This window comes from Protopterus annectens, chromosome 11.part0, assembly GCF_019279795.1.
Source record: "Protopterus annectens isolate FY-2018-M chromosome 11.part0, PAN1.0, whole genome shotgun sequence".
In the NCBI taxonomy this organism is placed as follows: Eukaryota; Metazoa; Chordata; order Ceratodontiformes; family Protopteridae; genus Protopterus; species Protopterus annectens.
Window position 1 is genome coordinate 404,228,860 of NC_056745.1, and position 14,213 is coordinate 404,243,072.

Consider the following 14,213-nt stretch of genomic DNA (forward strand, 5'->3'; position numbering starts at 1 on the left):
AAACAGAAAATGACTGACTTCAATAATTGACTTAGCTACTGGTGTCACTTCAAGAGAATACAGTATTTGTCAGCCTGGGATGACACATACTTGTAAAAGATGGACTGCACTTGTTGCCGCTAAGAATTTGAATACTAGCCAAGGCATTATTCACCCCCCCACTGTGTCATTTTTAGGCAGTGCCAAACCAAGAGACATACCAATGTAACAAATTCTTCCAATGTCAAGCTGAACTCAATGCTAGGAGTATTAACCAGAAACTGCACTCTCTGGAAGCTGTCTTCATCGTGGAGAATGCTGACATCTGTGCAGTTACATAGACGAGGTTCAGGGCTGCTGTAAGCACCTCAGCAGTGCAAGACTACAATGCCTATCATGCAGTCAGACCACCCTCTGAAAAGGAAAAAAACAAGGAAGACGTGTTTCCATTTACATAAAAAACAATCACACTGCAAGACTGGTTAAGCAGGATGACTCGCTTGAGCCACTCCATGTCCAGCTGACCACGGGCAAAATCCCCACCATATCACTAGCTACAGGTCTCCAACCATGAACCATGAAAATCACTCCACATACCAGAAGTTACTAGAATCACATACCATTCAGCTCAATACACTACTCATGGGTGATTTTAACTACCCCTCCATAAAATGGGAAATTTACATGACCACTAACATACAGGCTTAGAGATTCCTGGACTTTGTCATGCAAATGCTCTGGATCAGCTAGTCTGCACTCCCACCAGGGGCTCAAATATCCCTGACACAGGACTCACTAACATATGGGAGAATTGCACCCTGCCCCCCCCCCCCCCCCCCAAGAGTAATGTCCTCATTGGTATGATCAGAACATAAACTGGTCTCCTTTGAAATAAATGTAATGGTAGAACCCCTATCAAACCATAAAATTCTAAAGAATTTTTCCAAGGCTACTCACCTTTGATTAAGTGATACATAGGTAATTTTAAAGTTCCCTCTAACCCAGAAAACATGAATGCCTATGCAGAGGTATACACAAATGCCTTGTACATCCACTTAAACAACTGCATAGAAACAGCAGTACCCGACCAATCTAAACCTAGGAATAGCCAGAAAAATAAGTCTCCCTAGTGGACTCCTGTCAAAATTATACAACAGAAGGACGGAATTCCTATCTAGAAGTAAGTGGGAGGATGCACAACAGAGAAAGAAAATCCAACATTAGTCCCAATAGGCAAATCAAGGAACTAGTCAAGTCCTCAAAATCTAAATACAAGTTATGTCGGAAATATTAAGGGAAACACTCAACAATGTGCTGAGTTGGCTGTAATGGCACTACATATACTCAGCCATTAGAAATAGCAAACTTTATGGCCAATAAACTCAGCTCAAATTTCACCCCTTCATCACCTCCGGTCACTCCTCATGAAATACACCTACCATTCCTTTGCCTGTTATAACAAAACAGGTAATCACTGTGCTCTCTAAAGCTAGTAACATGGCATCAATGGGCTCTGACACAATCCCAGCATGTCTATTAAACAGCTTGAAACATGACCAACCAGACCACTCTGACATCTACTTAACCACAGTCTCTAAAGAAGCTTTGTCCCAGTAGAGGGGAGGACAGCAACAGTCACCCCTCTGCACAAGGGGTGACCATCAATTGACCCAAGAAACTACTGACCCATAGGTCAAACTACCCTCATATGTAAGGCTATGGATAGGGTAACCTTGGACCTGATAAACAACATAGGAAATCTTCCAGAATCTAGACTCAACCCAGATCAGCTTAGTCAAGGGCAGGTCCTGCCTGTTCAATCGGGTGGACTTCTTTAAGATCACCAAGGCCATGGATGGAGGTAAGACAGTGCATACTGCTTACCCTAACCTGGCCCATGCATCTGACATAATACCCCACTGGGGTATTATAGAAAAATGTACAAAATTGAGCAAAAACCTCTGGATCACCACAAGGATAGCCAAATGGCTCACAGATAGGACATATGCTATTACAGTGGGGGAATCCACATCCAGCAAGAGGCCAGTCAACAGTAGAGTATCACAAGGTTCAGTGCTGGGTACCCCCCTGTTTGGGATACATTTTTCAGATATCAAGGCAAATGTGGATGGCTTTGGCTGACCAAGTTTACTGATGACTGCAAGTTGGATGCAATCACTGACTACCCACACAATGTCGATATCCTATAAAAAGGACTGATGCAGACTTATGCCTGAACCACAGTCTCAAACTAAATGCAAAGAAATGCATAACAACCTTTGGAAAATTAAATACTCTTGCAAATTACAACATTGATAACACCCCCCTAAGAGTGGGGCCCAGTGGTGGGAGATCTGGGTACTCTGACAGTAATCTGAACTTTGACCACCATATGTCCACGGTGATGAGGAAATTCTTCCATGTTGCTCAGCTTATAAGGACATGGCATCCAAATCTAAGGATACCATAGTACCACTGCACTTGGCCCTCAGACCAATAATCAAGTACAATGCACCCTTTGGCATGTACCTCACCTGGCACCTGCAACAACTGAAGCATCCTCGGAAGTTTCTCACTAAAATAATACAGAGTATAACCAACATGTCATATGCGGACAGATTAAAAGCCTCATCACTGTATTTAGTTTCCTACTGATTACGGAGAGGTGATCTATGCCTGACCTAAAAGGCAGTCTCTAACCCAATGTTGCATATTCACAAAACTAAATGGCACAAGGGTTACCCACTCAAAAGATCTAAACCTGATCTCTTGCAAGAACTGAGTGTGCTGGTGAGACAGATATGTGTCCCAAAAATTGCCCCTCCTATGGAAAAAGCTTCCTACTCACATGAAGCAGAGCCCTTTTCTAACCATCTTCAAGCGCAATTTGGACCAATGGATGGAAAATCACAAATTCACTCCTGGGGTGGTACCCATGCTTCCTGTGGGCAGAGGTAGTCTGTAAAAACTGTCAAAACCCCACTTGCTGACCCATCTTCCTCTAGGGACAGAAAACTGGGTTAAGTGCGGGTAAAACTGGGTAGGTTTGTAAGGGCTTTTGAGCCGTTATCCTAGTAATCTCCTATGAACCTATAGCTAAATTTAATTAATTTAACAGAAAAATAAGTTTCTCAGGTAAATGTGGAAGTCTTTTCCCCCAAAAGGGAACTTACCAGCACAGCAACAAAAAATGCTAGCCAAAAGTCGATCCTTGAAAGCCCAAAAGAGGAACACTCTTGGGCAGCGGGAAAGCTCTGAAGCACTTGGCGCACAAACAGTTGGCTTTCTTTAGCTCTGCTTGGGCTGATAATGGTTTGGGCATGTAGAATGTGCCCTTAAACTTTGGAAGCTGGCTAGCTGTAGATCCTATGCAGGATACAAGCCATATAGCTAAAGCTACTGCAGCAATGATCATAGGATGAACACCGTGGTATTATTTTACGGCAGCTGGTGTATGAAGGCTGAATTAACATTTACATTTAAGAAAGTAAAGTTTAACATAAAGACATTATTGGTACAGCATCTGCTGAACTCAGCATGCAAGTTTTACAGAAATATGCAAAAACACCCAATGAGCTGTTAATGTAATTCAAATGAAACACCTAGGACCAGAGTGAAACTGTCTTCTAAAACCCAACGCATTTCTAAGTTTAAAACATTTTCATATATAATGGTTGGTAAAGAAGTCAAATGAATATTCTCATTACTAATTTGGAATATAATAACTCTATCTGGTATGTAAATGATGAAAATAAAGTTGTAGGTATGGCACTGGTAAAGAGTAATAAACAGTTAATTATCTTTATTTTGCAGGGTGAAGAAAGTGATCATTAACTGCTTAAGAAAATCACAAAATTAAGTAGTGGGCAAGACCCGTTATAGATATATATACTATGGGACAATGTTTTAGCTAATATTCGAAAACCTACATGGGGAGGTGCAGCCCATCCCTGGCAAAGAAGCGTGGTCTGTTGACCATCTCATTCCATGCTGACAAATATTACACACCCTTAGAATGACACCAGAAACTAAGCTAATTATTAAAGTCAACCATATTTTGTTCGTATTGTGGCATCATCCTTGGAGAAGGTAAAATGCTGCTCAATGCCAGGCTAATACCAGCTTGAGACACATACTCCAATAGCTCTATGATGTCTCTCTTCATATAGTCTAGGGAAGTACGTCTCAGATCATTTATTACCACATGGACTATGAATGAGTCAATATTGAAAATTGGGGTTAAGTGACTTGAGGGCATGTGTAATGTGGCAGATCCTAGCCCCTGATAAGCAACTGACTAACTTTTTCCTTACTCAGCCTGGTAAGAAGGACATCAGTGGGTCTTCACAATGCAGTCTCCAATGACTAGAATGTTGGATCGTGTGGCGACTTGCCTTACGGGCTTAAAAGTAGAGGCTCCGTGAGATGTAGCTCTGTGTGTTGATGTAGGTGTTGTTTTGAAAGAGTGCATTTTGTGCTGCTGAGGGTATTTCTTATGTGTATTATGTCTAGGAGGTCTTTGTGGTTTAGGAAGGTTACATGCAAGTGCCTCAGTATTATGTGGGTCTAATATGTCTGCTTTGAATTGTGCGTGATGGGTGCAGCATGTGTACTACTGATGACCTTATTGACATTAGGAGTACTTTTGTGTGAGAGCTTTGCATCCAGTGACAACGTGTAAATACATCTCTTACATACTGTATCAGTTTGTTCGAGAATTAACTGGTTGTCAGTAAACATGAGGGATTGCCTCAAGATGCCCATATCCACCAAGCTGGTAACGGAGACAGTAGATAAGTTCATATCTGTGGCAACAGACGCTTTTTTATTGATTAGACAGTTGGAGTGAGAATATCATTCACTCTCAGAAGTATCAGGTTTGCAACCATGTGGACAGTGCTTGCAAACTAGTTGTCCTGTGTGCAACTAGATATTATGGAACGGAAATTTCAATTGTGCTTTTACAGGAAAAATGTCACTCAAGGTGTCTGAGTCTGTACACAGCACTGCCAAACACACTTGAGAGGAAACAAATACGTACACCCTGAAAATTTAAGGATGAAGTATTTAGGCAGATATTCTGAAGTTAGAAACAAACCAAGCAATACTTACTGAACATAAAGAATTAGTTTGTCAAGAATGATGAAAAGAGGGGAGACGCATGAATGGCTACTGCCTGGCTACTACTAATGCTGGTCTCACCACAGCTTCACTCTATTGGGATACAATACTCCTTTGCTTCTTCTGTCATCAGAAGCAAAATGTCTGCACCAATCCTAAGAGAAGCAGGCCACAGCCTGTTTGGTGATCCACAGTCTTATTCCAGATTATGCAAGAGTCTGTAGGCTTGTAGCATTTTTCTGGTAGATGCCTCAAATAGCAACCAGACTAATCAGGTGCATTAAGCACAGACACACTCTCCAACCAGAAACAGTAAGGAATCAATGCACTCTGTTCTTACTTTCTCCAGGATCAGAATACAAGTACAGATTCCAAGCTGTCACCTATAAAGCAGTTATTAGGTTTTCTGGTGATTAGCAGTCTCCAGGAAATAATGTCACTGTACTCCTTCTCTCACCAGCAGAAATCAGAAGCACTAATCCCAAGATGACTACTGTGGGGCAAAATGTGGCCTCTCCAATAACTGGTGGTCTTGCAATAGATACTTAAAAGTAATATGAAAAAAAATGGTTTATCCTAAACACTGCAGTGTGCACTAAGCAGTTAGATATGAAACTGGGTAACTTAAGTTTTAGCTGTCTAAAAAGTTAAGTTTTAGTGCAGAGCCGCTATTTTTAAAAGAGCAAGACAGACAAAGGGGGTGGACACGTTTGTATTCTGGTACTAAGGAATACAATAGGATGGCCAATAAATTTAAACAGCTGAAGAGGAGTGATTTCACAAAATGATAATATTGTGCCTACTCACACCAGCCAGTAAAAGCAGACAGGAAACGACATATATGGTCAAATTAACATAAGGGGTAGGCAGTTAGAAAGACAGTGGTGTATAAGAACACAACAGTAACAGGGTGGGAAAATTTTTCTGTCAAATGTCTGTCTGACTCACAAGAGACAGAGCTGCGGTCTCTTGTCAAGTTTTATATGCAGTTAAAAGCAGAATACAAGTAAAACAGTGTAAAGAAAATAAATCACAGTATATAAAATAGAAAAAGGTAAAAAAGTAATACAAATACAAGAAATAAAAAGCAAATCAACCTTTCCCTCACAACAAGCTGTTACAGAGTCTGGGTGATCCTTTCCAGTAAACAGTTAATTATCTTTATTTTGCAGGGTGAAGAAAGCAGGTGATCCTAATTCTAATAGCAGCTTGGCTGCCAGCAGCAGCTGACAAGGGAGGAAGGGACAGAGCTGTCAGTCTTTTCACATGGGAGGAGGCAGGTGGCTCTGGTTCTCCATGTGGGTGACACCTACCTAGTGGGAGCACTAGGAGTCTACACATTAAGTCCAGGTCTATTAAGCTTGCATAGTTGTGTGCAATCACACTGTGAGCCAGAGGGTTCCCACAGCAGGCAGCTATAGCAGAGGTCAGAAGAGCCACTGCAAGGGAAGAAACCATTTCTTTCCAAGAACATGCTTAAAGTAACAGATGCAAACTACATGCTACCTACAGCACATCTTTTCGGTTTGAAGCATATGTTATAGAAGGGCCATCACTATTAATGTATTAAATTGCCAGAATGGAGTACACTTTACCCATCATTAAATCACTATCAAGTCATGACACTGTAGTACTGCAAACAGAAAACAGAATTTTAGAATTTATTAAACTGGCTAAATCTGCTGTGGTGACCCCTAATGGGAGCAGCCGAAAGAAGAAGAATTAAACTGGCTAACCATTGAGAATACCACTGCAATACACTACAAAAAGCAAACAGCTTCTTATCTCAGACAGAACTTCTTAACTAAAAGGTATTCCATACAAAGGCTTCACTCTATTCTTCTTCTGAATAAGTTACAAATGCTTGAAATACCATACATGTTTAGGAGTTCATCTTCCTTCAAATATTATTGACCACCATTCTCTACAGCTTCCTTTGAAAACAATCATTCCATAACTTTCCCCAGCTGTTTAAACAGCTTCGGAAAGAAATGATTTCCTTAAGGAGATTTTAGCTTTCTCTTGAAGGCATTAAAGTACATGTACTACTACAGCATAAATGAGTCGCTGGTTTTCTACTGCTCACTAAACAAGTTACCAATACTACTGATGTGATTGTTCAACCTTTTATTCACTAACAATTTAACCTAGTGTTGTCACTGCTTCTAGTAGTGTACCAAGAACGTGCTATGTTCTACATTATCTAAAACTATTACACTGCATATTTAAATGTATGATGTTGTAACTGAAACTGTATGGGATTGCCCTATGGGTATTTATAGTGCATTGCAGTGGCATTGTTTCTCCTACACAGCCCCGATGGTGGCTGAAGAGAGTCTTGTACCAGTTTTTCAACCTGCCTAACAAACGTATAAAATAAATATGAAGGCTGTACTGATTATAACTGCATCATAGTACCAAGGATTAGAATGGGTGCAAAGACCATGGACATTAATTCAGAAAGATGGTTATAAGTAAACGATTATGCACAAATTCTTTGAACTATATGTAAAAGACATGGATCCTACTAGCATCTGTGAGAGCCTGTGGCGTGCACTTCTGATGCTGCTGTACTAGGAAACTTCCCTCATATGAATATACTCATAACTGTTGAGTAAGTAACAGTATGAATAATTGCATTTGGGATTATGCTGCAAGCAGACATCACACCACCAGGTTTGACGTCCATGGCTTGCAGATGCCCCTACCAAGACACACCCTCCTTTCACATATCATGGGGTGGATTTTCAGGGCATATGGTATAATGCTAGATGTACATGCAGTACATATACATAAATATATGCGCGTGTGTATGTGTGTGCATGCATTTTGATGACCAACCAAGAGTTGCTCCCCAAGAAATATGCTTCTGCAATATACCAAGTGCAGAAGACAAACGTGGCCCACCTCAAAAATACCTCGAGTTGCAGGAGGAGGAAAGAATCCCCCCACGGCCAAAGTAAAGCAGAGAGGGAGAAGGAAGGAGGGAACTTGTATGGCAGGAGCAATCTTAGTTTAAAACCCACACATATGGTAAGGGTACTCACATAACTGTAGTATATTCATCATAAAAATCATTACATATGAGAAAGTACTAACATAACACTTGAGCTGGCTAAGGATTTGGTAGACCACCACCTAAGCCCTGCAAAAAAGCAGTGGCAATGGCTGCCTTGTACCTGGAAAGTTTGCAATTTCTAGGGGAAAAAATGTGTGAATGGCAGTCCAGTTTATTGCCATACATACACAAACTGAAATGAAACATTCCTAAAAAAGGGCAACTGTATTAGAAGCTTCTAGAATGCATTCTAATCAGGCCTTGTAATGATTACTCTTGTGTTCATATTACCAGACTCTAATTAAAAGGTCTTTTGTTTTAGCATTCTTTCTTGCTACGGTCCTCCTCTTTGACAACTGAGACATATATATCGCTGGCCATTCTACTGGCTTGTTTATTCTCTTTGAATGAGAGCCCCCTTAATAGCACATTCATCCCCGAAGACAAGGGCCAAGCATACCTGGAGAAGCACCATCACTTGTGAGAAGGACTGGGGTTTGTCTACTTAGCCCTAACTACCCACCTGTGCTTGCTGTCATCCAAGGAGTTGTCTAAAAAGTCTATGTGATGCAAGCCACAATGTCACATGAGATGATCAGTAGGCCCAGCACCATAATGCAGGGAATCGGCTGCACAGTGTGTGTCCTGAGAATACATGCTCAGCTACAGAAAGGAAAAAGCAGGCTAACCTTCATAATTCTTATTCCAGCAGGTGCCTGCACCAGCTAGTTGAACTCCAAACAACTGGGTCAAAGTCAGGGCTTTATCCCTCTATGCCAATGAATCTCTAAATGAAAGGCAACTGAAAGAGGCTACTTCTAACTTCACTGACAACCTTGCACAATTACATACTCTCTTTTTCTTTTAATGTCCATGCAAGAGTTTCTTCACGGTTCACTCACCACTCACAGTCTTATTTAAACTCCAACAGCATACTAACAGAGGAATCAAGCAGCAGACACAGTTTTCATTAGAATGAGAGGGAGACAATACTTGCAGATAGTCAGAGGCATGTCCTCATACAGATCAGTACTAGCAAATATTCAGGTAGCACTCTTTCAATAAACTTCCCCTTGGTTTAGTTGACCTGATTATTTTACTTCCTTCTAGGTTAATATACAAACAGATGCCCTTTAGGTGTCCAGAAAATTCCTAACCATTTTAATAACTTATTTCCTCTCTGACAAGTAGTAATAGTTTTGGAAATACTAAACCTTGACTAATGAGTCACATTTGTCTGAAAACAGTTTCATTCTCAGTATGTCACATCCCTACTGAAAAGCAATTAGATTTTGTCTTAGTTCAGTAGCTTTTTTAATAAGATGTCTGCACAGAAAAGCTACAACCACTAATAGTTTGTAAAGATGCCAAGAATTTAAATGGGAATGACAATTGCCTACTCTGAACCGCAAGAGCTCTCCATGACACTTTCTGATTTTGACTCATGGTTAAGAATCCTGTACACCCAAGGAATATATCCACTCTGCATGGGATAGTACAGACTGCATTAAAAACCTCAGACATAAAATGAATTACTTCAAACAATTAAGATCCAGACAGGGTCTTCCATGCTTGGTCTTTCTGATAATTGGAAAGGGCCTGCAGCACACAGACAGACACACACACTTTAGATTGTATTTAGATATATATTGATAGGGTCTATATTATTTCTTCGACAGCTTAGGTTGTTGAATGCTTAATGATCAACACCTAAGCAAAGTTTCAAAATCGAGAATGGCCATATACGGGAATTCTTTCCTCAGGAAAGAATTTGCTAGGCTGTCTGGAAATAAAATTAACTTTTCAACCTAAATGTACTGGGGGGCTTTGCCCCCACACTCCCGATGTAGGGGGCTGTGCCCCCCCACACCCCCCCCAACTAAATATACCAAACTCTGAGATTGCTCTACATTTGGGAAAGGGCATATCCCCAATAACGGGCAAGCAAATTATTTCCCGAGGAAAGAATTTGCTTATATGACCGTTCGCGATTTTGAAATTCGACGCTTAGGTGTTAATCATTGAGCATTTGACAACCTAAACTGTTGAAATAATATAGACCCATATCTATATATATATATATATATATATATATATATATATATATATATATATATATATATATATATATATATATATATCTACACATGGGATCCATGCTGATTCCCCAAATGCAATCTCCACCGAAGGAGAAATCACCAAGCATACTTAACTGAAAGTGCTGTTCACCGAAGCAGCACTTTTGGATAAGAATGCTTTTCCCTTATCCGCACGACCGGCACAACAAGCATACTTATCCAAAAGTGCTGTTCACCGAAGCAGCACTTTTGGATAAGTATGCTTATTGTGCCGGTTGTGCGGATAAGGGAAAATTCCCTTTTCCTCACTGTAGTGCGACCATGGAGTGCGAATATTAAAGTAGGGGGGTATGGGCGGGTGCAAGGCCCCCTGCATAGAAGCAGGTTTAATGTTTTTTTTTTTTTAAACATACTTTACTATAAGCGCTTTTACGGTGAAAAGCGCTTTCGGTAAAGTATGTTCGGTGATAATGGATTTGGACTTTTGATCTTTTATATATATATAGAACATACATACACACACACACACACACACATATATATATATACACATATATATATATATATATATATATATATATACACACACACAAACACACTTTTTTTTTTTTTTTTTTTTTTTTTTTGAAGAGAAAGAAGTCTGCAACTTTGAGACCTACCCTCAGCTCTTTCAGCCAGAGGGTGGAGGGAGGCTAAAGGAATAGATGCAAACAGAACTTTCTTTTTCCATAACTACATACTTTGCAAGATCTTCAACAGTCCTAGCATTCACCTGCTTGCCATGATTCTTTGCCATATTATATTTTCCTCTTCCAAACGTTCCAAGAATCTCTTTGAGCAGTTTGTACTTCCAAACTGCTGAAATGATGCGTCGGAACTGTTATCCCCTTATTTAGATGGTATCTAGAGGGATTCATACAATTCTAAGAATATGAACTGTGAAAGAATACCAACTGGTGACAAGTTGCTTGAATGCAAAAGAGGTTTCCTACCTTACAGTGATGCTGCAACCTTAAGTTAGAATACTGATAAGAGTGAAGAAGACTGAACCCCATGCTTGAGAAGTGTCAGGGATTGTAACACTGCCCAAGTGAAAAAAGTAATCAAAAAAGGAAGCTTGCTCCATGCCTCAGATGGTCAAGAGAGATGGGTAAAGATTTCAAATTAATACAGTGACAGTGTCTGGTATCCCCAGAGACATTCCAAATCTCACCTCTTGGACAACTGCAGGTCTTTGCAGGTCAGAATAAGACTATGTTCCACATCTACCACTTTAATCTCCAGTGCATATGAAATTGAACAGACACACCAAGAATACACATGTGTCAAGTATACCACAGACAGACTTGAAGTGTGTGGCTAACAAGTGTAGATCAGGACTAGGGATGACATGTGCACCTACAGCAGCTACAAATGTCCAAGAAAAAAAATTCAATTGTCTAAATATAAAAAACAGCTCAAGCGTCAGTATCTCATCATGCCCGCTAAAGCAAACAACTGTCAGCAGCCCCAAACACCAAACTTGTCATTGACTGGGATGTAGAATGCCCAGCACTTACTATGGTAATGACTGTGATGAGAATACTGTGACAGAATCTTGGACTTATTACATGAAGATCGAAAAGGGTGACCACTACTATCCTTACTTCTGGAAGAAGTCCTTATCAGTGGACTTACCTATCTGTTGCTGTTTCTCAGAAATTTCCATGACTTCAGTCCAGTTCAGGTAAAAAGAGGACGGTCTGGCAAGATGACCTTTCTAACTACATCCTTACCAACTGCATGTCTAACATGTGCTTCCAGAAGCTTGGTTCACCATCTCAGGACGGCAGAATTGAACTTTCTACAAGAAGTGCAGTACTTGATCTCCCACACAAAAATATTGATGTATGCAAATGTACTTGTTGGCAGTATATGGAGATGGTGAACACAACATTTCTGATGCTGTGTTTCACTGTCAACTCTGTCAACACATTCAAGCAACAGCAAGCACAGAGTGCTCACACTCCAGAAGCAATGCAGCATGAATAAGATGTACTCCATAGTGTGACAAAGCTGTAAGCACATGAAGGTATTCCATACTTCAAATCAGGGACATAATGCACCAGTTTGAATGCTACAAAATCTGATGATGTTGGGTACAAACAGCTATGGAGCCATCAACACAACTGGAATCTTTAAACAAGCCACAAATTCCCATTTCAAGGATGGAACCAATACAACTGCATCAATACGCAAACAATACCATGTAAGAGTAGTACCTTTTAATTTTTAAATTTAATCTTCAACACAAAATGCAAATTGCATTAACAAAAGGATTATTATAAGAAAAATAGCAGTACAACCTAGCAAGTACAGCAAAAGACTTCTTTCAGGTTACCTCTTGATCAGATGGGTTAGTGGAAGGAATGCAGAAGTCAAAGCCCATAATTTTCCAAGTTCCACTTTTATTCAAAACAATGTTTTCAGGAGTCAGATTCCCATGGATCATTTTCACACTGCTGTGAAGAAAACTCAAGCCTTCAGCGACCTGTAAAATAGAACCGCAAAATGTTCATCTTCATAAGGTACAAATAAAATACAAACTTTCTACTTAAGTTAAAATATTAAACTAAGGAATACACAAGAACATTTGACAAAAAGGTACATGATTATAAGATAAGCAACAAAAATTTAAAAAAAAATCTAGATCAGAAAGACATTCAAAATCACAAACTTGATGGAAATACCTTACTTCACAACTTTGTTGTTTTACTGGTTGACTCTCACACCTCTCGTATACCTCTCTAGCATTATCAGTTCTGGCTTACTACCTTCTACTCCTCATTTCTCCTCTATTTAAACTACTTCATTGATGTAACAGCATTACAAAATTACTTTAATTACTTTTACAGGGTTCCTATCACTTCATCGAACTTTTACAAGTTCAAACCACATATGGTCGAGACCATATACTCAAATCTGTAAAAGTTTGAGCGTGTGAATGGAAATCTCCATAGATGGAGGTTTCCATTCTGTTCAATGTTTTGCAATCTCAGAGTTGGTATATTTAAGTAGCGGGGGGTGTGGGGGTGCAGGGGGATTGCCCCCCTGCTTACAACAGTTTATTTTTGTTGTCCGTTGTGTTTTTTGTTTTTTTTAGGTAGTTGTAATTACACAACTTCGAACATAATGGTTCGACCATTAGGTGTTCGAAGTTATGCAACTTCGACTATGTGATACAGACCCACTTTTACACTTCTCTTCCTTTCTTTCTGTCAGTAGTAGTTTCTTCCCCTGCCTTCTCAAATGCCATATCTCAACAGAAGCTCACCTTTCATAATGAAATAATTTCTCTTTTTCTTCTCTAGCTAGTCCTCCATTATCTTATTACACTCAGTTATACCCATCAGCTGAACTAATAACAGCAACAGCATATTCTTGCTACTTTATCTACAAAAAAATTGGAAATATAATTGTATTGTTTTCTCTACACTTTTTTTTGCTAAACTTTCATTTTATAACCTCATTGTTTCACATTAGAATTATTGGCATGTACAGACAATCTAAATCATGTTTTATTCTATGACTTGTAGTATACTTGGAGCTAAACAGAAGCTATCTGCCCAGATACACTATTCTGGTAATCAGTTACGTAAATACAATAACAGCTGAAGCCAGAATTTTTTTTTGCATCCTACATGAAACTGCATGTCCTACCCATGTTTACTGTGCTCAGAAGTCCCTGTCAGACAACAGGCTTGTCCCTGACAAAATTATATGAAACCAATCGTAACCTTTAAGGAAATGTATTTTCGTTTTGCTTGTTTAGTATGTTCTATGCTTTCTATGGTGGCTCTACACAACCACTGGATTTTCCCCTCTACTACACTGAAAGCCCATTTAGCAACAGATGAGCAATCACTGTTCAGATTATACACAGGCCATTGCTGAGCAAATCTTAAATGACAGAAAAGGTGCATAGGCTTGTTCAAGCA

The 14,213-nt window shown here is 39.7% G+C and overlaps 1 protein-coding gene across 3 annotated transcripts in view; it reads right to left on the reverse strand.

Moving 5' to 3' along the window:
- Nucleotides 1-14,213, reverse strand: part of SCYL2 (SCY1 like pseudokinase 2) — a 1,725,360-nt gene that overhangs the window by 1,186,044 nt on the left and 525,103 nt on the right. For all 3 annotated transcript variants that reach the window (XM_044087896.1, XM_044087898.1, XM_044087897.1), the window contains exon 5: nucleotides 12,617-12,766. In XM_044087896.1, coding sequence (XP_043943831.1) covers nucleotides 12,617-12,766 — 150 coding nt within the window. The remainder of the gene's footprint in view (nucleotides 1-12,616; nucleotides 12,767-14,213) is intronic.